The sequence below is a fragment of the Tupaia chinensis genome, unplaced genomic scaffold, assembly GCF_000334495.1.
Source record: "Tupaia chinensis unplaced genomic scaffold, TupChi_1.0 Scaffold000276_2, whole genome shotgun sequence".
Taxonomy (NCBI): domain Eukaryota; kingdom Metazoa; phylum Chordata; class Mammalia; order Scandentia; family Tupaiidae; genus Tupaia; species Tupaia belangeri.
The window spans coordinates 1,455,858-1,479,416 of NW_006159759.1; the positions used below are offsets into that span (position 1 = coordinate 1,455,858).

Genomic DNA, 23,559 nt, shown 5'->3' on the forward strand with positions numbered 1-23,559 from the left:
GAATAATGCTGATATTATGTTCATCATTTTTGCCTCTTATGCTATATAATATCTTAAGAGCATAAATATACCTAACAGAAATATTAATTTAATTATTAATCAAGAATATCAGCACATGTAAGTGAAGAACATGATCAAACATGATCAATTTTTTTCTTTTTTGATTTTTTTAGATTTTTGCCATAGGGTGTGTGAACTTCCTGAGAGCAAATGTGGGAAATAAACCCCAGAGGAGGATGGCCATGCCTCAATCCCTTCTCAACTCTCTTGGGATTCTGAGCATGCATACACACACTCCTGGCATGTTTTTCAAGCCATTAGGTCCAGGACTTGAGCTATGGAATCAGCTATGTGGGATCCAGTGCCTTAAACTCCACACTACCTGCTGGCACCATGACCAACATTTTATAACAGCATAAAAGTTTCATCACTAATTTCTTTTTTCTTTTTTTTTTTCTTTTTGAGAGTTTTTTTTTGCTATAGGGCACATGTGCTCGCCAGAAAGACAGAGAGAGACAGAGACAGAAAGTGAGAAATCATCCCCCACCCAGGGGGATGGCCACACCGCAATCCCTTCTCCTCCATTCTCCTCTTGGGATCCTGGGTGCACACGCACACACGCCCAGTGTGAGTTTAAGCCACCAGGTCCAGGACTCGAACCATGGTCGACTACATGGGAGTCCAGTGACATAGCCATTATGCCAACTGCTGATCCCAATCCCTAATTATATGAATACATATAACCATTTTAGGGGAACATTGAAATACGCAGGTGTTTATTCTGCCATATATGTGTTTGTGTGTGTGCTTGTGTGTGTGTGTGTGTGTGTGTGTGTGTGTGAAGTTGCAAAGTACACAAAACAAAATAAAGATTTTCTTTTGGTGTGTGCTATGGCAGATGGGGAAGATAATGCGTGGACCATTCATGAAGTTTGTGGCTCATGCAGCCTCTTTCACCATTTTTTTGGGACTGCTTGTCATGAATGCAGCTGACAGATTTGAAGGCACCAAACTCCTTCCTAATGAAACCAGCACAGATAATGCAAAACAGCTGTTCAGGATGAAAACATCCTGCTTCTCATGGATGGAGATGCTCATTATATCCTGGGTAATAGGTAAGGACTGATTATCTGTCATTATTTCTTTTTGCAGCATTAGCAGTTGGACTGAATGACGCTGATTCTTTCACACATCAGTTATTCAAACGCAGGCAGCATGATACAGTACACCACACTCCATGCTTTTCTTTGTGTCTTTAAAACACAGTTGCTTGGAGTTCATTATCAGTGCCACTGTCTTCTCACATCCCATGTGCTTTTTGCATTTAGAAAAAAAAAAAATCCAAGAAGAAAACCAACAGGATAGTATTAATGAAACCACTAGTGATGAAATGTTGTCATTCATAATTTGGGAGAGCTGCAATTTTAAGCTTAAAAACAATCACATGATTTATTTTATGTTGACATTTAATAGGCACTGAAGCTAACAGCCACTCATGTTTAATGAACATATATTACATACCAGAAATTGTTCAAAGCATTTTTATGTGTCAAGTCATGTAGTCTCTTTGTGCCTCAGTTTTAAATCTGTAACATGTAATGACATCTGTCATATTGGATTTATGTAAGGATTACATAACCTGCTTTAGATCTCTCAGGTATAAATTGAAGAAAAGAAATTAAGTCTTAATTACTTTAGTGTTTGTCTTTAGAATTAATTAGACATGTGGCTTGTCAGTGAATATAATGCAAATGGGAATAGTATTTGAATGGGGTATTTCCTAATAAATAAATTCAACAGCTATTAAGAGCCTTTGTCAGGTAATGAGGATACAAAGTGAAGGAGACACAATCCTTATACCCAGGGCAGTAAGTCTGGATGGGGAGGTCAATAAGTAAATCAGTAATTGACAATTATGTGACAAATGCTATTGGGTTATCGGGAAAGTCATGGCACACTTTTGCATTGAAAACAGAAAAACATATCATGACTTTTCTGACAACCCAATATATCTGAGTAAGGTGGGATGTGGAAGGCACAGAAAAGTCCAACCTAGACAAAACTTTCAATCTGAGACTTTGAGATTAAGGAAACGTTAACTGACTGGTTAACTGGGAATGGAAACATGAGCTACAGAGATATGGAACTATGACAACACCTGACACAACAGAAATATGATGAGTTAGGCACTGCTGGAGCTTAGGTACCTTTGTGGATGTGGGTGATGGGAGATAAGGGTGGTGAAATGGCTAGAGGATGCTTTACAATGGTTGGTAATGTGAACAGATCACATTTCAGAAAGGTAACAGTGATTGTGAGGTAGAGATTGGCTTATAGGAGGGGTACATCCAAAGACTGAGATACAACTGAAGCAGTCCCTATGAGCAGGATGAGGGCTGGAACTCAGGGTATGGGGGAGTGGGAGAAAGGATTTGAGAGCTAATTAAAAGTATTAGAAATTGTAATGGACACTAGAGACAAAGTGGAAAGAGAGTGTGAGGGGGAAGAGTATAGGAAATTTGGGGAGAAAATGGAGAGGTAAGACACTTGTGGGACAGATAAGATCTATTATCTGTTAACAAGGATGTGTATAGTGGTCTCAACTGGGCTGGACTGAAGTGTATATCATACTGAGTAAAGTCTCTTCACAATCTAAATGATGTATAGTGATTTAATTTATGAATAATAATAAAAATATGTAAATAAAATTAAATAAAAAAGAGATAAATCTCAAAGAACTTGGTAATTATTGAATATTAGAAGGGAGAGCTGTAGATTCTTCCTTGAATTGGTGGATGGTGACCATAATTCTTTAAGAGGGAGAATATAGAAGGAAGATCGTATTTAGATCTTGGGGAGCAAAAAGCTGACAAGTTGGGTTTGTGAATGACTTCCCAGTGCCCATGGAACTTCCACATGGACATGTCCACTAAGTTATAGAAAGCATGATGTCTGGGCTGTGGATAAATTTCCAGTGATTCTCAATTCCTAAAGGGTACTTAATACTCTGACTATGCATGAAATTATCTAGGATAGCCACGTGTAGATTTAAAGAGAAGAGAGCTCAAGGAATCTTCATATAAAACCTCTAATGGCAGGAGGTGTAGTGGTAAAGGCACTGGACTCCCACATGGTGGACTGGAGTTCAGGTCCTAGACCCAGTGGCCTAAAAATCATGTTGGGTGCATGTGCAAGCATGCCCAAAGTCTTAGGAGGAGAATGAAGGAGAAAGGATATGGCATGGCTATGCCCCATGAGAGGGTGATTTCTCACTTCTCTTTCTCTCATGCACTCTTTCTCTTGTGCTTTTGCACCTTGTGGCAAAAATTAAAAAAAAAACAACAACACCACCTTTAAAAGAATATAAACTTGTATTATTTCACCCCCACTCCGATTCCATCTCCCTTCTTAGTGACTTGGAAAAGTATCTGCAGTCAGTGTTACATCAATCTAGGGCAGGGCATGTCTTCTTGTTTTTTTTTTTTTTTTTTTTTTTTTTTTACACTAGAGCCCACTGGGGTGATCAATCAAAATACTATGAAGCAGTATGCAAATTACCATTACCATACTAATACATGTGAGGTAAATTGATAGCCAATAAGTTATTCTAAACTGCTGAATCACTTTATGTGCTATTTGTATTTCAAGGAAAAACATGGTTTAAAATGTGAATTGTATCACCAGTGACAGTAAACCTTGGATGAAGAGGAGGACTTTAGTGTTACATTATTTCTTTCCTAATTTAAGTACTGAAACTGTAACAAATCTACCTCTAACATCTGATTTAAAATAAGAACAAACATTCATTGGGACAGTGGCTTTACGTTACTAGATGAAGAGCCTAAGTACTACAGTTTTGCTTTTAATGTATTAATATATGTCAAGTATATAATACTGTGTGTGGCACATGGAAAATGTTCAGTACATTTCAGATAACTAAATTATTATTAAACTTTTCATTGAGTTTATATGTTCCTTCTATAAAGGATTGGTATTTCCCTACTGAAGAGATAGTAGGCAAGATATGACTCTTTAGTAGAATACGATGAAACTTTGAAAAAATTAAATTGTATGTAAGAGAATTAGAGATAATGGATGTTTATTTCATTCTTCATTGTAATTTACTTTGCTCATACTAATATAATTTTTATTATAAATTTGGGGCTTTTTACTTATTCACTTAGAAAACTAAACTAAGAATATTAAATTAGCCTTTAATTTTACAAATAAAAGCATTCTTTTTGGAACTGTTGTCTCACTAATCTCTGTGTTTAATTTTGGAGATTATTTCAGTGTTTATTTGAAGAGAAAACAATAAAAAATATCAGCATAGACAGCTAATGCTTGTATAGCTTATGTTAGACTCCTGGTTTAGTTTCTGACACTGGTATTTATTTTCCTTTTTTTTTTCACCCCTCTCTCTCCTCACTATTTTCTTTTTTGAAGTTATTCTTGAAGTAATATCACTGTACCTTCTGAAAATATTAACAAGAAATGGCCTCCTCGGGTCGAATGTTATATTTGCTTGAGGGAAAAGACTTACATTACTGATCACAGACTGCAAATTTATCACATATTTAGCTGACAAAAAGTAGGAAGGCTGAGTGACAGAAATGGTATTTCAGGTGATCTTGACAAGGTAGAATGGTAAGCTCAAACCAGTGAGACCAGGGGTAGCAAGAACACAGGGGTAGGAGGGTGACATGCTTGATGACACCTCATGTGAAAGGTCCCAAAGAGCCCTTGTGTTTTAATGGCCAGTATGAGCTTCTGAGAAAACAAAAGCAATCCTGGAATAGCTGCTTGAGTTCCTTGTGAATTCTGGTCCTATTAAAAGATAGGAGAATGAGTTGAAAAAGCCACTCTCTAAAGGTGACATAAGAATAGCTAAAAGGCATATGAAAAAAATGCTCAACATCCCTCATTGTAAGTGAAATGCAGATCAAAACACCAATGAGATACCACCTAACCCCAGTCAGAATGACTAAGATTTTAAAAAACAAAAAAATGATAAGTGCTGGTGGGGGTGTGGTGAAAGGGGAACTCTTACACTACTGGTGGGATGTAAATTGGTCCAGCCACTGTGGAGAACAATTTGGAGATTCCTCAAAAATCTACAAATAGAACTACCATATGATCCAGCAATTCCACTCCTTGGTATCTACCCAAAGGACAGAAGAAAACTTAATCAGAAAAGTGCTTGCACATCGATGTTTATTGTGGCACTATTCACAATTGCTAAGTCATGCAACCAACTGAAATGCCCACAAAGAGATGAATGGATAGAAAAACTGTGGCACATATACTCTATGGAATACTGTTCAGCCATAAAACAAAACAAAACAACACAAAACAAAAAAAAACCCTGCTTTTGATAGAAAGTAGAAAAATGTGGAAGATTTACTGCTGAGTGAAGCAAGCCAGGCTATGAAGAAGAGACATTGTATGTCCCCACTTAATATATACTGAGTGTCCACACTCTATGACTGAAACTGATTGACTTAAGGATATAGAATCACAGTATATGATTGTAAATGCCAGATACAGTGTGTGTGAAAGAGTAGGGTCTGAGGAAGGACATTTAGAAGAAAAATAGGGAGACAAAGCATTAATAGAACAAAAAATGTGGTATTATCTGTTGAATATATTTTATAGTTTTATCAACTGGACTAGGGAGAAATGTTCACCTGTTAGAATGTTCACCTTGTAAGCTAAATAATGTGATTAAATGTATAAAATAAAATAAAATAAAAAATGAAAAAAAAAAAGCAACCCTGGGTTGACTCTTAACATCAGGAGAGGACTGTAATCAAGGGCTATCATTACCCCAATGGCCAGATCACATCTGCATGATTGTGGGTGGCTCTCAGTGCCACATGTAGCCAACTGGCAAACTAGGGACCATCTAAGCACTGCATCCCTTTTGGAGTGAATGGCTCCTCTGTGAGCCCTTCAGGGGGTTGGAGAAGCACCTCAGAGGTTAAGGAGTTGGGTGAGATCTAAATATTGTAGAACCTGAGGCTTATTTATTTATTTAGAGAGAAAAGACAAAACAGGGACCCAGATGCAACCCTGGGCGAGTAAGGCATTTTGAAGCTTGAACTCTCTAAGTTTCATTATATACTTGTCTCTTCTGTAGAAGAATAGAGTTAATAAATACCAAAGTGGGTTTTGTTTTTGTTTTAAAGAAATTTAAAGGCAGAGGGAACTGCCTTTTAATTTTCTCCTGCTCTTGAGGGCAGAAATAGAACCAATGTATGTATCCACATTGAAGGAATATTCCTAAGGATTCAACAATGGAGTGAGCAGCACCTCACCTCCACAATGGAGTAAGCAACTCCACAATGGAGTAAGCACCTCACCTCCACAAATGTATCTAAGCAGAGTCTAGGTCTCTGTGGAGAAGTTCTCCACCTGGGTGAGGGCTTTGATTATATGAGGGATTTTAAATCATCGATACCCAGGTCCTGGGTATCCTTAGGAACTATAAGAGGAGTAACTGTTTCTTCAAGCAAAATATAGCTTACTGTATTTATTTTAGTTTTTAAGTTTTTGCAACACATTATTTGTACCCAAAATTCTACCTCTTAAAGAGAGAGTAAGGGAAGATGGAGGAAAATGGGAGGAAGCTGAGGAGAAGCTGTGAAAACAACCAGACTTGGGACCAGCAGATGGTGTAATGGTAACGTTGGACTCTCACGTAGTGGACTCCAATGTGGTTGATTGCATTTAGGGTCCTGGACCTGGCGGCCTAAAACTCACGCTGAGCGTGTGTGTGTGCATGCCCAAAATCCTGAGAAGAGAATGGAGGAGTTGTAATGTGGCCATCCCCGTGAGGGGTAATTTCTCTCTTTTTGTTTCTCTGTCTCTTTTTGTCTCTTTGGCAATCACATGTGCCCTATAGCATAAATCCCTCTCTAAATCAAAACAAAACAAACAAAAATCCCAACCAGACTGTGTGAGTTCGGCTGTCCTTTAGGCCCTGTACCTGTTGCTCTGAATTATTCTCATCTCATGTGACGCTGTCAGGAGCCTAGGGATCATGAAAGCAAAGCTATCATAAAAAAAATTCCTGCTCATAGTTTCAATGTGTATGTGTGTGCACACATGTAGTATTATAAATTTGATTCACTAGCACATGTGTAAATTCAATCTTGACATATGTCAAAACAAGTAATGAAGTTGTCTTCTTTTAATGTCCTCTGCATTGAGAGCTAGTTTTGAGAAAAACACAGGGTACACTCTGGGAGAGGAGAGACCAAGGAGTTTTAATCCCTACAAGACTCCGTAGCCATTCATATGGCAGGTTCTGTGGCAGACAAATGTCAGGACTAAGGGTGTAAAAATTTGCAGAAAGTGGTTGCTGAGGGTAAGGAGAGAAGACCAATTTCCAGTAGGGGCTATGAAAAACATCATCATGGAGGTAGGTTTGATCAGTTCTTGGAGTTTGGATTGTATTTCTCCAGATGCCTCTAGGAAAAGGCAGGATTTCAGAGAGTAGGGTATTTTAAAGACAATGGGATTAAGTAGCTTTATTATTACTATTATTATTATTATTAAAATAAGATTCTTAAAATTAAGAAACAATATATGTGCCAGCCATGGAAAATTTTAAATAGTGAGTGTTCAGTAGATGTTTGTCATGTTTTTCTAAGTGCCAGATACTGTGCTGTGTGTTTTACATGCATTATTTTATTTAAGTGTCATAACAATCCTATGAAGTAGGTACAAACTACTACCACCCCCATTTTACAAACTGAATTTTAGAGCGTTTAAATAACTGCCAAAGACTCCATGGTTAACAAGTAGAGGAATAAAACTCTTATTCATGGTGGTCTGATCTCAAAACCAATGCTTCTAAATATTACACTAATTTTTTAAAAAATGCAGTATTACTAATAATTCTACCATAAAGAACTACCATTAATTTGGTCCTGTCATTCATTCTAGTTTTTCACAATGCTTGTTTTAAAAGTGAAGGCATAGAATACATAACATTTTTAACTGTTTCATTTAACATTATTACATACAGATTATTCTGATGTGTGTTAGTCCAGGTCCTCTATGAAACAGGTGCAAAGATTAAATGTATAACAGTTTTACTAAAGAAAATAGAAACTTAATTAAGGGAAATTTCTTGAGAGAGAGAGTTAGAGAAGGTTACAAGGACTTTCAGACTGGGATGTAAGTCAAACCTCAAGGGAAAAAGATAGGGAAGAAAAGTTGGGTAGAAGCATCCTAGGTCTGCATGTATTTTAAGGAAAGTTTGGCAGGGCTATTGGGAGATTCTTGACCCAAAGTCAGCCATCAGAGGAGTCCCAGGTCATCCCAAAAGAGATGCCCTCAGACATTGGTAGAAATCACAATAGAAAGCATGGCTTTGGCAAAAGTGGCAATAGTTTCTAGAAGGCAGTAGCTGAGGCCATTGTTAATTCTTTCTGTGGTTAAGGTCAGTGAGACACATTCTCATGACTATTTCCTCATTAAAATGAATAAAATAGCATATGTAAAGGTTGCATAATACTCCATCTGTGGAAGTCCATGACTATTTCCATTTTGATGGTGTGAATGTGTTTTGGTTAGTATAAAGTATCCTACAATTAGCATCTTTTAATATATTTATTTTTATGTGCAGAATAGATGAGTCAATAGAATTTTGTTGCTGTTGTTTTACGTTCTTTGTAAACTTTACAAAATTGCTTTTTGGTAATGAATATACATTGCTGGACTATGGGATTTAGGAGGATGGGGGAATTATGGCAGGACGGTCAGGTTGGGGCCAAATTTTGAAGCATTTTGAATGTCAGATGGAAACCTTCCAAATTAATTTTGTTTCACTGAAGAGTTAAGGATGCAATGAAATTGAGTTGACATTTTTTTATTCCTTTTTGATACAGGAATGATATGGGCTGAATGTAAAGAAATTTGGGCTCAAGGCCCCAAGGAATACTTGTTTGAGTTGTGGAATATGCTTGATTTTGGTATGTTAGCAATTTTTGCAGCATCGTTCATTGCAAGATTCATGGCATTTTGGCATGCTTCCAAAGCTCAGAGCATCATTGATGCAAATGATACTTTGAAGGACTTGACCAAAGTTACATTGGGAGACAATGTGAAATACTACAATTTGGGTGAGTTTACGGTGTACAGTCAATGTAAATTAATAAAAATGCGACTCCCATTGTAAAATACATCAGCAGTACTTTGGTTTTGTTTAGTTCTCATAAAATTGTTGTTTAGTTTATAACATCTATATCTGAAGAATGAACATCTGCGTCTGAAGAAGTATGCCTACTGCTTCTTCATTTGATTTTTCTACTAGCTATAAGCCTCCTTTTTTAACATTTATTTATTTGATTTATGATAGAGAGCACATGCATGCATGAGAGGGAGGGAGAGAGAGAGAAAGATATGCACAACGGGGTCTCATTACACTGTGATCCCTTCGCCCAGTCTGCTATCTCATCAGGGTTTTAGGCACCCGTGCATGCCTGGTGCAGTCCAAGTTAACTGGGGATCCAAACAAGAGTCTCCATTGAGAATTGCCTATCATATTCTTAGAGTTACCTTTTTCCTCTTGTCTATTAAAAATAGGTTACATTTGAGTCATATTTTTTGATCAAAAACATATATAATAGAATACTGTCCAGTCTTACAAAAGAAGGAAATTCTGTCATTTCTAACAATACGGATTAACTTGGAGAATATTATGCAAAATGAAGTAACCCAGGCAAAGAAAGACAAATAGTGCACAATTTCACTTGTATGTGGAATCTTAAAAAAAAGGTCATACTCATAGATGTAGAGAGTCAGTGGGTGAAACATAGGGAGACAAGTGGGGAGAGGTTGGTCAAGGGTACAAAGTTTCAATTAAGTGGGAAGAATAAGTTCTGCAGCTCTATTGTAGAGCATAGTGACTATAGTTAATAATGTACCGATTGCACAATAGGGTCTCATCACACTGTGATCCCTTCGCCCAGTCTGCTAGCTCATCAGGGTTTTAGGCACCCATGCATGCCTGGTGAAGTCCAGGTTAACTGGGGATCCAAACCAGAATTGAAATTACTAAGAGAGTAGATTTTAAGTGCACCAAATTAAAAATATGCATATGTATGTATGTAAAGGGATGGATATATTAATTAGCTAGATTAAATCATTGCCCGATGTATACACATATCAAAACATCACATTCAATCCTGTAAATATATATAATAAAAAGTTACTATATATAACTTTTGGGCAAGCCTGTGGCCTGGTGGTTAAGGTGACTGGGTCCGACATGGCTTATCTCGTGGTTGGAGTCCTGGACCTGGTGGCTTTAGAAACATGCTAGGCATTTGTATAAGCATGCCCAAAATCCCCAAAGGAGGGAGAAATAGAAAAGAAGTGATTATAGTGTAAATGTTCCCCATGGGAGGAGGAAGGCTTTCTCCCCCACTACACCGGTTTTTACTCCAGTGAACACCTATGCCTTTTGGCAAAATTAAAAAACTAAATAAAAGTTTACATTCGAGTACCATTTTAACATCACATTTGAGACATGTAAACTATTTTAAAAGCAAAAGAATTGAGGTCTCTGAGAAAGCCCCCAATAAATAACACCATCATTTCTCAAACAGGCTTTTAACTAGTGAAGAAATGAAACAAAAAGTTAATAGGGTGGCCATCTCATCACTTCTAATACTGATAAAATCCAGGGTGGATGACGTAGGATTGAGTGTATTAGCCAATACAATTGGTAATATTGAAATCCTAGAATCAGATAGATGCATTCTCAAATTTCCAGGTAGCAATGGACCAGGGCAGTCCTCTCCACAAAGGGGAGATAGGAGCAAGTGTTTGATCATGTGAGGGTCCTCCACAGAGGAGCAGAGATTTCCCAAGAGAAAGGGGGTGATGCTGAGCCAAGTCTGCTGAGTTACCTCAATTTAGTAATCAGATAAGTCATTCCAGTTCCCCAGGAGGAAAGGATAAGAGTTGCAAATAGATGAATAATTGCTTAAGGAAAATTTGACCTCATAGAAACCTGGATTCAGAAAACATATTTCCTTTGAATACTTTTTTAAGCCCTTTGATAAGAAATTAGCATTCAGTTGGATCTCTACAGATGTATTGGCTATATCACATTTTCTTAATAATTTTTATTATTTATTGTTTAATTTAGCTATTTTAAGAATATACAGAATTGTTACAAGTCAAAGCTATCTATTTATAGATAATAATTATATTCAGGGTACCATTAAAAAGGGAACTGTTTCTATTAATTTCTTGTTAGTCTTAATTCCTCTTCTCAGCAAATAAGAAATACAAATTTATAATCACATTTTTTCTTTTTCAGTGTTATGCATTTTTCTTCATAATGGTTTCCTAATTGAGTTTTTGATGACCTGATATAATAATGCTAGAACAATTCATGAGTGAATAATTGCTACATTTTTATGGTAAAAATAGACTTGTTTGAGTGACCAATAAAATTACTTCTAGTGCGTTTAAGTAATGACAAGTATTCTACAAAGCTGAAATTACATTATAGGGTAATTAAGATTAAGATTAAATTAACTACTATTTATTTAGTGCCAGAAACTTTCTAAACACTGAACATACATTGACTTATTGACTCTTCACAGCAGATTAGAAGAAGTATTACCACATTTTTTTAAATGGGGAAATAAAACTAGGACAAATAATTTGCACAAGTTCTTTCAATTGATAAATTATATACATAGAGAGAGACCCGAATGGGAAATTGCTAGCTAGTAAAGTACACATCAAGAGGGTTGTCTTCTCAATAAATTCAGAAGTTCAAATACAGCTGACACCTTAGAAACCTTTTAAAATCAGAGACTTCTACTCAGGAACTGGGTTGCTATGTAATTATATGTCTTTCTCAGAAAAGAAATTACCTAAAACAAACAAAATTACCTAAAAAAAACCAAAGAAACTCACCATAACTCTTTTTTGCTTTTTTCCTAGCTAGGATAAAGTGGGACCCATCTGATCCTCAAATTATATCTGAAGGTCTCTATGCAATTGCTGTTGTTTTAAGTTTCTCCAGAATAGCTTATATTTTGCCAGCAAATGAAAGCTTTGGACCTCTGCAGATATCACTTGGAAGAACAGTAAAAGACATCTTCAAATTCATGGTCATATTCATCATGGTGTTTGTGGCCTTTATGATTGGAATGTTCAACCTCTACTCCTACTACATTGGTGCAAAACAAAATGAAGCCTTCACAACGTATGTGATCTCAGATGTGTTAATGATGGAGACTGCAGTTTACATAAATATTAGCTTATGTGATATTAGTGTTTATATATATCCATGGGAAAATAATGTTTTGGTAAAAAGTCATCTATAGTTCTTCTTCAGCAAGATGAGATTTTAAAATGAGTTAGAAGGGGGCCAGCAGGTGGCATGGAGGTTAAGGTGCTGGATTCCACATGACCAACTCAATGGTTTGAGTTCTGGATCCAGTGGCCTGAAAAACACACCAGGCTCGTGTGTGTAAGTGCCCCAAATCCTGAAAGAAAATGGAAGAGAAAGGACTGTGGTGTGGCCATCCCCCCTCATTGGGGGAGGGATGATTTCTCACTTTGGTTCTGTCTCTGCCTCTCTCTTTCAAGTGCATGTGCCCCATGGCAAAACAAACAAACTAACTAAACTAAAAAGAAAAAGAAAATGAGTTAGAAAAACTCTAAAATACAGGAACCTCCCCCATATTAAATAATAGTAGCTAATATTTTTAGAGCCAGGTATTGTAAATACCTCGGTGGATCACCTTATTATCTCCATTTCCCAAAACAAAGAAGAAAATTTTATTTGCTGAGTGTTCTGGAGCTGCTAGAATGTGGAAAAGCCAAGAAATATCCCCTTGTTTACTGATTCTAGCATCTAGTCCTCTAACCTCCTGCCCTCCTGCTTACTAGGTACTCCTGGAGCACTGATTATGAGAATAGCTGCTTTCCTATTTCAGTCTCTCAGGTACTGCCATTGAAAATAGTCAAGTTATCAATAATGACAAGAATTTATGACTTAGGATCACCATGGGCACATTGATTTTTTAATTATGTACATTAAGAATGGATTACTCAAAAGTTAGGTCTTCAGTGTTAAGAGGAGAAGCATCAACTGAAACATTACCTATTCCTTTCTAAGTATTCCTCTAAAGTGCAATTTTTCAGGGAAATAAACCACATGGGTTAAGCAGACAGGCTTAGCTTTGGTCAATAATTATGCCTAAAGCATTGAAATTCCTGCCTATGTTTATATTGTCATTTGTGTCCCCTTGAGACAAATACTATTATTTATTTATTAGATATTAATAGAAATGTAGAGAAGAAACCTAAAAATACTCTAATGAATATTATTATTTTTTTAAATACACTTTGGGTATTCTGACAGTCAAAACTATTAGTTATTTAAAGGTTAATATCTGTGGTTGTGAAGTTAAGCTATCTCCTTGTTTAGCTCTTATTATGTGCCAATTATTGAACTATGTGCTTCACATGCACAAAATCCCCTCCTTCGTGTTCATAACAACTATAAAAGAGGTGTTATTGTACCCACCTTACAAAGAGGAAAATAAAGGTTCAAAGAAGTTAAGAGTTTTCTCATAACTACCTAGCAATTTGCAAAGATGCTGAATTAACTCACTTTTAGTATGCTACTATCGTTACTTATTTATACACTTTCTTCTTTCTTTCCTTTTTCTTCAGAGTTGAGGAGAGTTTCAAGACATTGTTCTGGGCTATATTTGGACTTTCTGAAGTAAAATCTGTGGTCATCAACTACAATCACAAATTCATTGAAAACATCGGTTATGTTCTCTATGGAGTCTATAACGTTACAATGGTCATTGTCTTGCTAAATATGTTAATTGCAATGATCAACAGTTCATTCCAGGAAATTGAGGTACAATCATGATCACTATACATTTTTAGTCTGTGCCTACATGTTTTGACTATTCCAGGAACCAGTCAGCAATGGCGTCAGAGTAGGGACTGCTGTTCCACATTTGTTCTGTTTTATATGCTCATTTCAGCAATCAGTAATCTAGAATAATTTAACTCTGCTTTTGAATGCAACATCACTGTGGGGTGGGGGGGGGACAGTAAAGCCTAAGGAACAGAGATATTACTTTATTACTTAAAAAAGTTTAGAAGTACTGTATCACCATGAATTTACATTTTATTTGGAAAATATTGCTATGCATACCATTATTTTCTAAATTTTTTTGCTCAAAATTGATTCTTTTCCTAGTTAAAAGTGAGAGCATAATTTTTTATTTTAGAAATCTCAGTCTATATTCTGTATTAATGAAGGATCTATTGCAGAATAAAAGAGAATTTTCCTAGTGTTTTGTAGATTGTAGGAAAATAAATTTATATCTTTCAGTGTACTCATAAACACTGTGAGTTTTGAGATCTGTAGTTTAGTAAGTCTGATAAAATGATAGAAAGCTTGATATTTAGGGAAAAGTGTGTGAGTAGGCTATCAACATTTTGAAAAAATCTTGGAGCAGCCTTCAGTGTCTGGGAGTGTTTTTAGGCACTGTTACTTCCATGTAGTTACATAATATTAGAAGCATTCTGCCTTTCCTTGCTGAACTGTCACGTGTATTTCCATAGGATGATGCTGATGTGGAATGGAAATTTGCAAGAGCAAAACTCTGGTTTTCCTACTTTGAGGAGGGAAGAACACTTCCTGTTCCCTTCAACCTGGTGCCAAGTCCAAAGTCCCTGTTTTATCTCTTACTAAAGTTTAAAAAATGGATTTTTGAGTTGTTCCAGGGTCATAAAAAAGGTTTCCAGGAGGATGCAGAGATGAATAAGGTAACTTGGCTTCCTAATGTATAATTATCCTCTCAATGCTGGGACCACTGTAACCACTGAGACATATCCCTTAAAAAAGAAGCAGTCTAAGATGACTTGGCCATCCACTCTTGGTGCAGTCACCTACTGCAACACAGTCCTTAGGCTTGCGTTTGTTCAACATGCACACATTAGATACTTCCTCTTTAAAAGAATAGAAGACAAATTTGTGAAATGCAACTGAAATGATGTACTATGTTACCTGGAGTGGGTAGTGAAAAGGAGAGCTATTTTAGGCTCCATTTTTGCTGTTGTGGCTGCAAGCTCCTCATACCGCCATCAATTTTTAAAGCTAGGTAAAGCATCAGCAGCTGATTAAGTCTGGTGGGAACTTAGCAGACTCTTACATAACTTCTACATTGGAAACTTCAGAAAGCAATTGTTCACATGAACTATGGGAGATCAGGTTTGGCAGAAAGAAAGACCTAAGAATACCAACTGGAAAGAATAATTCCATAAGGCAATACAGTCTCAAGAAGTCACGAAAGAAGTAGAGTCCTTAGACAGGGGAAGAATGATCTCAGAATATTCCAATACGTTGTGTATAATTGGAGATGAGAGCAAGTGCTAACTCTGTACAAAGGTGTCAGCTGGGTATAGAGCGCTACACCCAGGAAGGGCACTGAGATCCTAGGTATGTTCAAATGGGGAGGACCTGGATAAGGATAGGTATGAATATAGTGTCACCAGGGGGGATTCAAATAACTAGCTGTTAATTTGCTGAAAGGAAGATTGGGAAGGGACAAGAATATCTTTAGAATTCCAATCTGTGATTAGCGAGAACACTTGTCTCCTCCCTTCAAAATTAGGAAAGAGACAATGGGCAAAAGTTACAAATATTCAGTTTTAGTTCTACATAGAAACAAACTTTTAACAATAAGCTCTGCCCAAGAGAGTGGCTGCCTTAGGAGGTAATGAGGCATCCACCACTGCAAATAACCAATAAATGCTAGATGACTGACATTAGGGATTTATAGATGTTCCTACCCTGGGTGAGCAAGTGTGCCAAATGATTATAGAGGTTACTTGCCATGCTAAGATTTTAATCATTGAAAAGGAAAACATGTTCTAAATCCTGCTCCATTTGCCACTTACCACCTGAGACTCTCAAGTAAAAAAAACTCTCTGAGTTTTAGTTTCTTCAATGGTAACATGGAGTAAAAATTGTATCTACATCATGAAGATTAAATAAAATCTGTAAAAGTACATTGAGAATTCTAGAGCCCTCTTTAAATGTAGAATTACTATGATTATTCTATGTAGGAATTTTGGGAAAATGTGTCATCTACGACTTTATTTCAGGTGTAGGACTTACAGACTCAGTGGATCAATGCAAACATTTTCCTATCTTTACTAAAGTAATTGTGAATTTTAGAGGTTTGATTAGAACTGTAACCTGAGAGAATTCAGTCTCCAAAGGAAATGTCCACACGTAAGAAGAACCCAAAAAGAATGTTTCTCTCATTAAAACTTGTTGGGAAATTAGACCAAATGGCTTCTGTAATACAGAATGAAGAGTGAAATTGGCTATAAATTGTACTCATTTCACTATCTATCTTTAAAAGAGAAATGAAGAAAAGAAATTTGGAATTTTAGGAAGTCATGACAACCTTCCAAAACTATCACTTGACAAAAAACAGGTAAGGTAATATTTGAAAATATGAAGTCATGTACATGATCAGGCTTATCTTTTCAGAGAAAGAAACAAATGTTCAAAAACAATTTTAAGAAATATCCAAGAAGTACATTAAGGAATTAATTTTAACAACTCTCAAATAATGAGTTCCTGAGAGATGGAAATAAGCCAATGTTTGATTAGCAAAAGGAATTGTGTATGTATTTAGGACATGTTTATGGTAGTCATGGGTGATGGAATATGGAAGTAGTAATGTAAAAAGGAAGAGATAAAATAAGAAAGGAATCCATGAGGGACTTGATGGCATTATGATAAACTTAACTCTGTAGCTCAGGCAGGGAGCAAGCATGACCAGCGATGCCTCCTTGTTTGTCAGCAATCAAGAAGTGGCTGAAAAGTCTCTGTGGGACTTCAATGGCTATTGTGATTGGTGTAGTCCATAATGAACAATGTGACTGAGAGAGGGATCACTTCCCTAATATGGGGAGCAAAATCCTCAGTGCTGAGGACATCTGCTTCCTTTTTTATAGCATGCACACAGTAGGGTACAATAAATGCTTGTTCCGAAAGGGAAATTATAAAATGAATGAATTAGGAAAAAAAAGGGAAAATAACAGGGAGGATTTGTATCCAACTGCACTAATAAAAATAGTCACATTGAGTTGTTTTTTCCCTTCTCATTTAACTCCTTGGATTGACTATTATCGGGGATGAGTCTCTGATTCTTCTGGACATTTTGTCACAGTCAGATGCAAAATGATAGCTTTATGTTCAACCATTACACCTGCTTTTTAGGCATAAAGAGGGAGTAAGCGCAAAGGAAAAGTGGAATTTGCTGCCACCCTCAGAAGGGCCTCCTAGCCTGCTGGCCCCAACATTAAACATGTATAATTTAGTGGTATTAAATACACTCACAATGCAGACAACAGGTTCTTTTATATTTTCTTTTAAAATTTGCCAGAAGGCATGTGTGCTTGCTAGAGAGAGACTGAGAAAGAGAGAAAGAGGGAGACAAAGAACCCCTCCCCATGGGGTAGGGCCATGCCATATTCCCTTTTCCTCTATTTCTCCCTCCTTTTGGGATTTTGGGCGCATGCTATGTTCTTGTGCCTGCCAGGTCTAGAACTCAAATCGTGCAGTCAGCTATGTGGGATCCAGCTGCCTTAAACACCACTCCACTGACTGGCCCACAGAGAATTCTTAATTGAATAATCCAGAAGGATGGCTCTTTCCCTTTCCACCTACCTTTCCTTTACGATCTACAAGATGTCTCATATAGCAAAAACTTTGATCATTTTGCAAAGAACATTTCAATTGAAAGTGCATATGTAACACATAATTGACTATATATTTTATATGTATAACGAATTCGTATGAATGTAAGAAATTCAGTGTGGTCAATATTGGTCAGTATTTTCAATTCTTTCCACTATTTTTATTTCCTTACTAAAATTTCATTTTGGAAATTGATATAGTAAAGCACTGAACCAAATATTCAGAAGACCAGGATCTCATCTGTGCCCCTTCAGCAATTATTTTAACATCTCTGAACCTCAGTTGTCTCATCTATAAAATAGAAATGATCATAACTCTTACGCAAGATTGTATAACTTATAACGGAAGATTATTGGTAGGATTAAACTGGTACTTCGTGAATTACAAAGTACTCTAAAAATTTTACAAATATAGATCAGTACAAATTGGACTATATAGTTTTCCAGTAATAAAATGCTTGTACTGAAAGGATTATGGTGATATAATAATGAATCATTGCATAAACATAAGAAAAATCCAAAGGAAACCAATATGCCTTTTTTTCTTTACATTAGAAACTATAAAAATCATTCAAATCAAATAATTTTCTTTGCATTTTCTCTAAAAATATAGAAAAGTTGAACTAGTTTTAATCATCTATAATATGTGTAACATATCTTTTAGCTGAGATTTAGATCATCATATATTATACCTTTTAATAGCATATATTTTAATAACTTAGATTAAAACAAACTCAGGGGCCAGCGGGTGTCAATAGTGGTTACGGTGCTGGACTCCCACATGGCCAACCACCATTTGAGTCTCAGACGTGGAGGCTTGAAAATCACTCTGGGCATGTGTGTGTGTGTGTGTGTGTGTGTGTGTGTGTGTGTGTGCCTAAAATCCCAGGAGGGGAATGGAGAAGGGATTGCAGTGTGGTCATCCCTTCTGGAGGGGGTTTCTCCCTTTCCCTCTCACTGTTTCTGTCTCTCTCTTATGACTATACATACTCTATGGCAAAAATCTTAAAAATAAACAAACAAAAAAACTCTAGGAGCAACACTAAGCCTAAGGTATTTGACTGTAGTTGTGGAGTTTAGAATGAAATGTTGAGTCTGATGCCATTGAAATCATCTAGACCTCTTTCTGTGTAAATGTATATTTTGGCAACCATGGAGATGTACTGTTGAGAGAAAGCCTGCTGCAAGGAGTTGTGGTCAGCTGGCAGCTCCAGCTGCAGCACCTGGAGACCCTCAGCCTTCTGACCATGGCTACGCTCTTCAGGTCCTGGATATTTTTTCTTCCAGCACGGTTCCCTCTGAGGGGTCTGTACGTTGATGCTCCCTATTAGGCTCTCTCAGACATTTTCTTATCTTCTTTTTTTCATACGCAAAGTGAGCCTCACAGTCTATAGGTTTTCTCTGCCTTCTCCTTCTCCCATGCTCCCTTACCTTGCATAGATAGGTATGATTCTGAATAAATTTCAGACTTCTAACTCTGTCTTAGCATTTGATTCCTGTCTTTCCCTTTCCACCTACCTTTCCTTTACGATCTACAAGATGTCTCATATAGCAAAAACTTTGATCATTTTGCAAAGAACATTTCAATTGAAAGTGCATATGTAACACATAATTGACTATATATTTTATATGTATAACGAATTCGTATGAATGTAAGAAATTCAGTGTGGTCAATATTGGTCAGTATTTTCAATTCTTTCCACTATTTTTATTTCCTTACTAAAATTTCATTTTGGAAATTGATATAGTAAAGCACTGAACCAAATATTCAGAAGACCAGGATCTCATCTGTGCCCCTTCAGCAATTATTTTAACATCTCTGAACCTCAGTTGTCTCATCTATAAAATAGAAATGATCATAACTCTTACGCAAGATTGTATAACTTATAACGGAAGATTATTGGTAGGATTAAACTGGTACTTCGTGAATTACAAAGTACTCTAAAAATTTTACAAATATAGATCAGTACAAATTGGACTATATAGTTTTCCAGTAATAAAATGCTTGTACTGAAAGGATTATGGTGATATAATAATGAATCATTGCATAAACATAAGAAAAATCCAAAGGAAACCAATATGCCTTTTTTTCTTTACATTAGAAACTATAAAAATCATTCAAATCAAATAATTTTCTTTGCATTTTCTCTAAAAATATAGAAAAGTTGAACTAGTTTTAATCATCTATAATATGTGTAACATATCTTTTAGCTGAGATTTAGATCATCATATATTATACCTTTTAATAGCATATATTTTAATAACTTAGATTAAAACAAACTCAGGGGCCAGCGGGTGTCAATAGTGGTTACGGTGCTGGACTCCCACATGGCCAACCACCATTTGAGTCTCAGACGTGGAGGCTTGAAAATCACTCTGGGCATGTGTGTGTGTGTGTGTGTGTGTGTGTGTGTGTGTGTGTGTGCCTAAAATCCCAGGAGGGGAATGGAGAAGGGATTGCAGTGTGGTCATCCCTTCTGGAGGGGGTTTCTCCCTTTCCCTCTCACTGTTTCTGTCTCTCTCTTATGACTATACATACTCTATGGCAAAAATCTTAAAAATAAACAAACAAAAAAACTCTAGGAGCAACACTAAGCCTAAGGTATTTGACTGTAGTTGTGGAGTTTAGAATGAAATGTTGAGTCTGATGCCATTGAAATCATCTAGACCTCTTTCTGTGTAAATGTATATTTTGGCAACCATGGAGATGTACTGTTGAGAGAAAGCCTGCTGCAAGGAGTTGTGGTCAGCTGGCAGCTCCAGCTGCAGCACCTGGAGACCCTCAGCCTTCTGACCATGGCTACGCTCTTCAGGTCCTGGATATTTTTTCTTCCAGCACGGTTCCCTCTGAGGGGTCTGTACGTTGATGCTCCCTATTAGGCTCTCTCAGACATTTTCTTATCTTCTTTTTTTCATACGCAAAGTGAGCCTCACAGTCTATAGGTTTTCTCTGCCTTCTCCTTCTCCCATGCTCCCTTACCTTGCATAGATAGGTATGATTCTGAATAAATTTCAGACTTCTAACTCTGTCTTAGCATTTGATTCCTGTAGGATCAAATCAACCCCCAAATCTATTTTCCCCATTCCCTTGAGCTTGGGGTAAACACAACTTGCACATTTCACGTAGTTTGGTTTTACTTGATCTCTTACTGTATTTTGGAGAAAATGGGTTTATTTGTTTATTTGCCAGAGGGCACATGCACTTGGCAGAAAGAAAAGCAGACAGAGGGAGAAAGATAAAGCACCCTTCATGGGGAGTGGTCATAATACAAAACCTTCTTCATCTCCCTCTTCTTTTAAGATTTTAGGCGCACATGGACATGTGCCTAGTGAGTTTTTCAAGTAACCCTGTCCAGGACTTGAACTGTGGATGGCCATGTGGGGTCTAGCTGCCTTAACTATCAGGCCATGAATCCAGAAGAAGAGAAATGTGTTTTTAAAGCAGCCATTCATATTTCAATTCATTTTTCCCCACTGTTACTGAGATGGTCTCTTACTGGAACACGTTTGGCCCTGATCCTTGCTTGGAAAGTTTCCTTTGGTTCATTCTTCCTGATCCAATTCACATTCTTGTACATAAGCCTACATCTGGGTAGCACAACTGGACCCCTTGAAGGTTAAAATATTTAGTTGGCTCTACAGATATGGCCTTATGGGCTCCAGGCATGTGAGAAATTAGCAAGAAAAGCTTTAAGAAACTGTTGTGTGAAAACCAGGTAAGCAGGCCTGTTTGTTAGCTTTGATCACAATCCTTCACCTCTAAAGGTCACTGACTTTGGTGAGTGCTAGCATTTGCTTTTCAGGTTTACAGTTGGAAAGGATAGCATACATTAAAAGTCTGTCTCTTCCCTACAATATGACATGTATAAACCTGAAAATGCCAATTAAGTCTTTTAAAAACTGTCCTGTTTCACCTTCAGGAAAGATCACACTGAAGTTGTGAGTTTTAGAGTAGCTTTTTTTATACCCTAGATAGTAAATCTATTCATTAGATTGAGTGAGATGTAGAATTTTTTTTTTCATTAGTTCTGTGTCCAAGAACTGTGTTCTTTAGCCTTTACTTATGGTACAAGCTGTCTTTTTCTAAAAAAAGTTCCTTTCTTTCTTGAGAGTAAGAGACAAAGAGAAAGACAGACAGAGAGCCAAGTACCCTTCACAGCATCTCATACCATGATTCCCAAGCTCCTACCCCCCAGCCTTCCTAGCTAGCTAGGATCACAGGTGTGTGTATCATGCATATACAGGTTAAGTGGGGAACTGAACCTCCCATTTGAATTCAGCTTCTCTTGAGCAGCACATGACCACTATGTCACTGAGCTACCTGAGGCTAGTTTTTAATCATCTGATGAAACAATCACATAAATTAGTAGTTACCAACCATGTCAATATCATGAGGGCAACTTCTCCAGTGACTTTGTACACATTCCCAAACTTCTCCAAATCTATCTAGTTCAAATCTCTGGCAATAGAACCTGGAAATGTGCATTTTAATATTGCTTAGGAGATTCTTAATGCTCATCTGACTGTAGGAATCACTGAATATTTTATTCCTTAATGATTTAGTCACAGGCATGGGCATATCATAAAAAACAGTATTTACTAAAATATCTCTGAAATAAATTCACTATATTTATGCTAACCATGAAAGAGACCCAAAGCCAAGTAGATGTTTGTTCTGTACAATAATAACAGCAATGAAAACTATAGAATGGCTACTGTATGTCAGTCTATGTATTCTACATACCTTCTCTCTTTAATCCTCACATTAGTTCTAGGAAGCAGGTAATATTATTTTCCCTTTGCTTTACCTGAGGAACCTGAGACTATAGAGGTGAAATGACTTGCTGAAAATTTCACTTCAGATAAATGAGAGTCAGAATTCAAATCCATATCTACTTAATTTCAAAGCAAGAAGTTTACAAGCACTCTTCCACATGGTTTCAATTCAACTCTATTCCCTGCTGACTGAATATATTACCTATACTTTTCAGTTCATTGCTTTGTCCCAGGCTTCAGGTCACGTAATGCTTGTGAGAAATGAAAGACTCCCAGAAATGACCATCCACGTAAGACTTTCCCTAAACTAAAGCTTTCTTATTTCTCTTAATGAACAATAAACAAATTATTAATATTTAGTCTTTTTGCCCTAACCCTGCAATAAACATATAAGATGAGACATACTATTATCAACTATTTGTTAGAAAATGAAAGGATGAGCAAATGCAGAAAAGGTGGTAGAAGGTTTAAAAAAAAAGGGAAGAGCAATCGTTCATTTGAAATTGGAAAGAGAATATATTTATTCGATGGTCATGAACAAAGCTTGCATACAGTCCTTTCTGCATTCAGTCATCAAGTCTGTCACTTCCCACCACTGTGGGTCAATCTATTCATCTATAAATACCCAAACCACTAAGGTTTAAATACTATTCATATTGCAAGTTGAATTCCCTTGTGATATGCAAGAGACATAACTGTCCAGACTTTAAAATATTTTAGTAGTTGAACATGGAAACAATTATATATTAGGGTTTTCTGCCACCAAGTGGTAATAATGCTTGTTTGCACCACTGGATAAATTTACTCTTACATTCTAATTCTCGGCATCATTTAACATTTAATAGTTTAATATTTCCTATGATGTATTAGAAACTGACTAGAAATTCATTTTGCTGAAAAGATATGTTATAACTGCATCTTAAGTTTATTATTTCAGACTTCGAGCAGAATCAGTCATTTGAATGGAATATATATATATATATATATATATATATATATATA

The 23,559-nt window shown here is 36.6% G+C and overlaps 1 protein-coding gene across 1 annotated transcript in view; it reads left to right on the forward strand.

The window, feature by feature from the left end:
• Window positions 1-23,559, forward strand: part of TRPC6 (transient receptor potential cation channel subfamily C member 6) — a 108,259-nt gene that overhangs the window by 77,870 nt on the left and 6,830 nt on the right. The window contains exons 6-11 of the mRNA XM_027772483.1: window positions 899-1,115; window positions 8,898-9,131; window positions 11,974-12,238; window positions 13,717-13,912; window positions 14,629-14,832; window positions 16,437-16,511. Of these exons, the coding sequence (XP_027628284.1) occupies window positions 899-1,115; window positions 8,898-9,131; window positions 11,974-12,238; window positions 13,717-13,912; window positions 14,629-14,832; window positions 16,437-16,511 (1,191 nt within the window). The remainder of the gene's footprint in view (window positions 1-898; window positions 1,116-8,897; window positions 9,132-11,973; window positions 12,239-13,716; window positions 13,913-14,628; window positions 14,833-16,436; window positions 16,512-23,559) is intronic.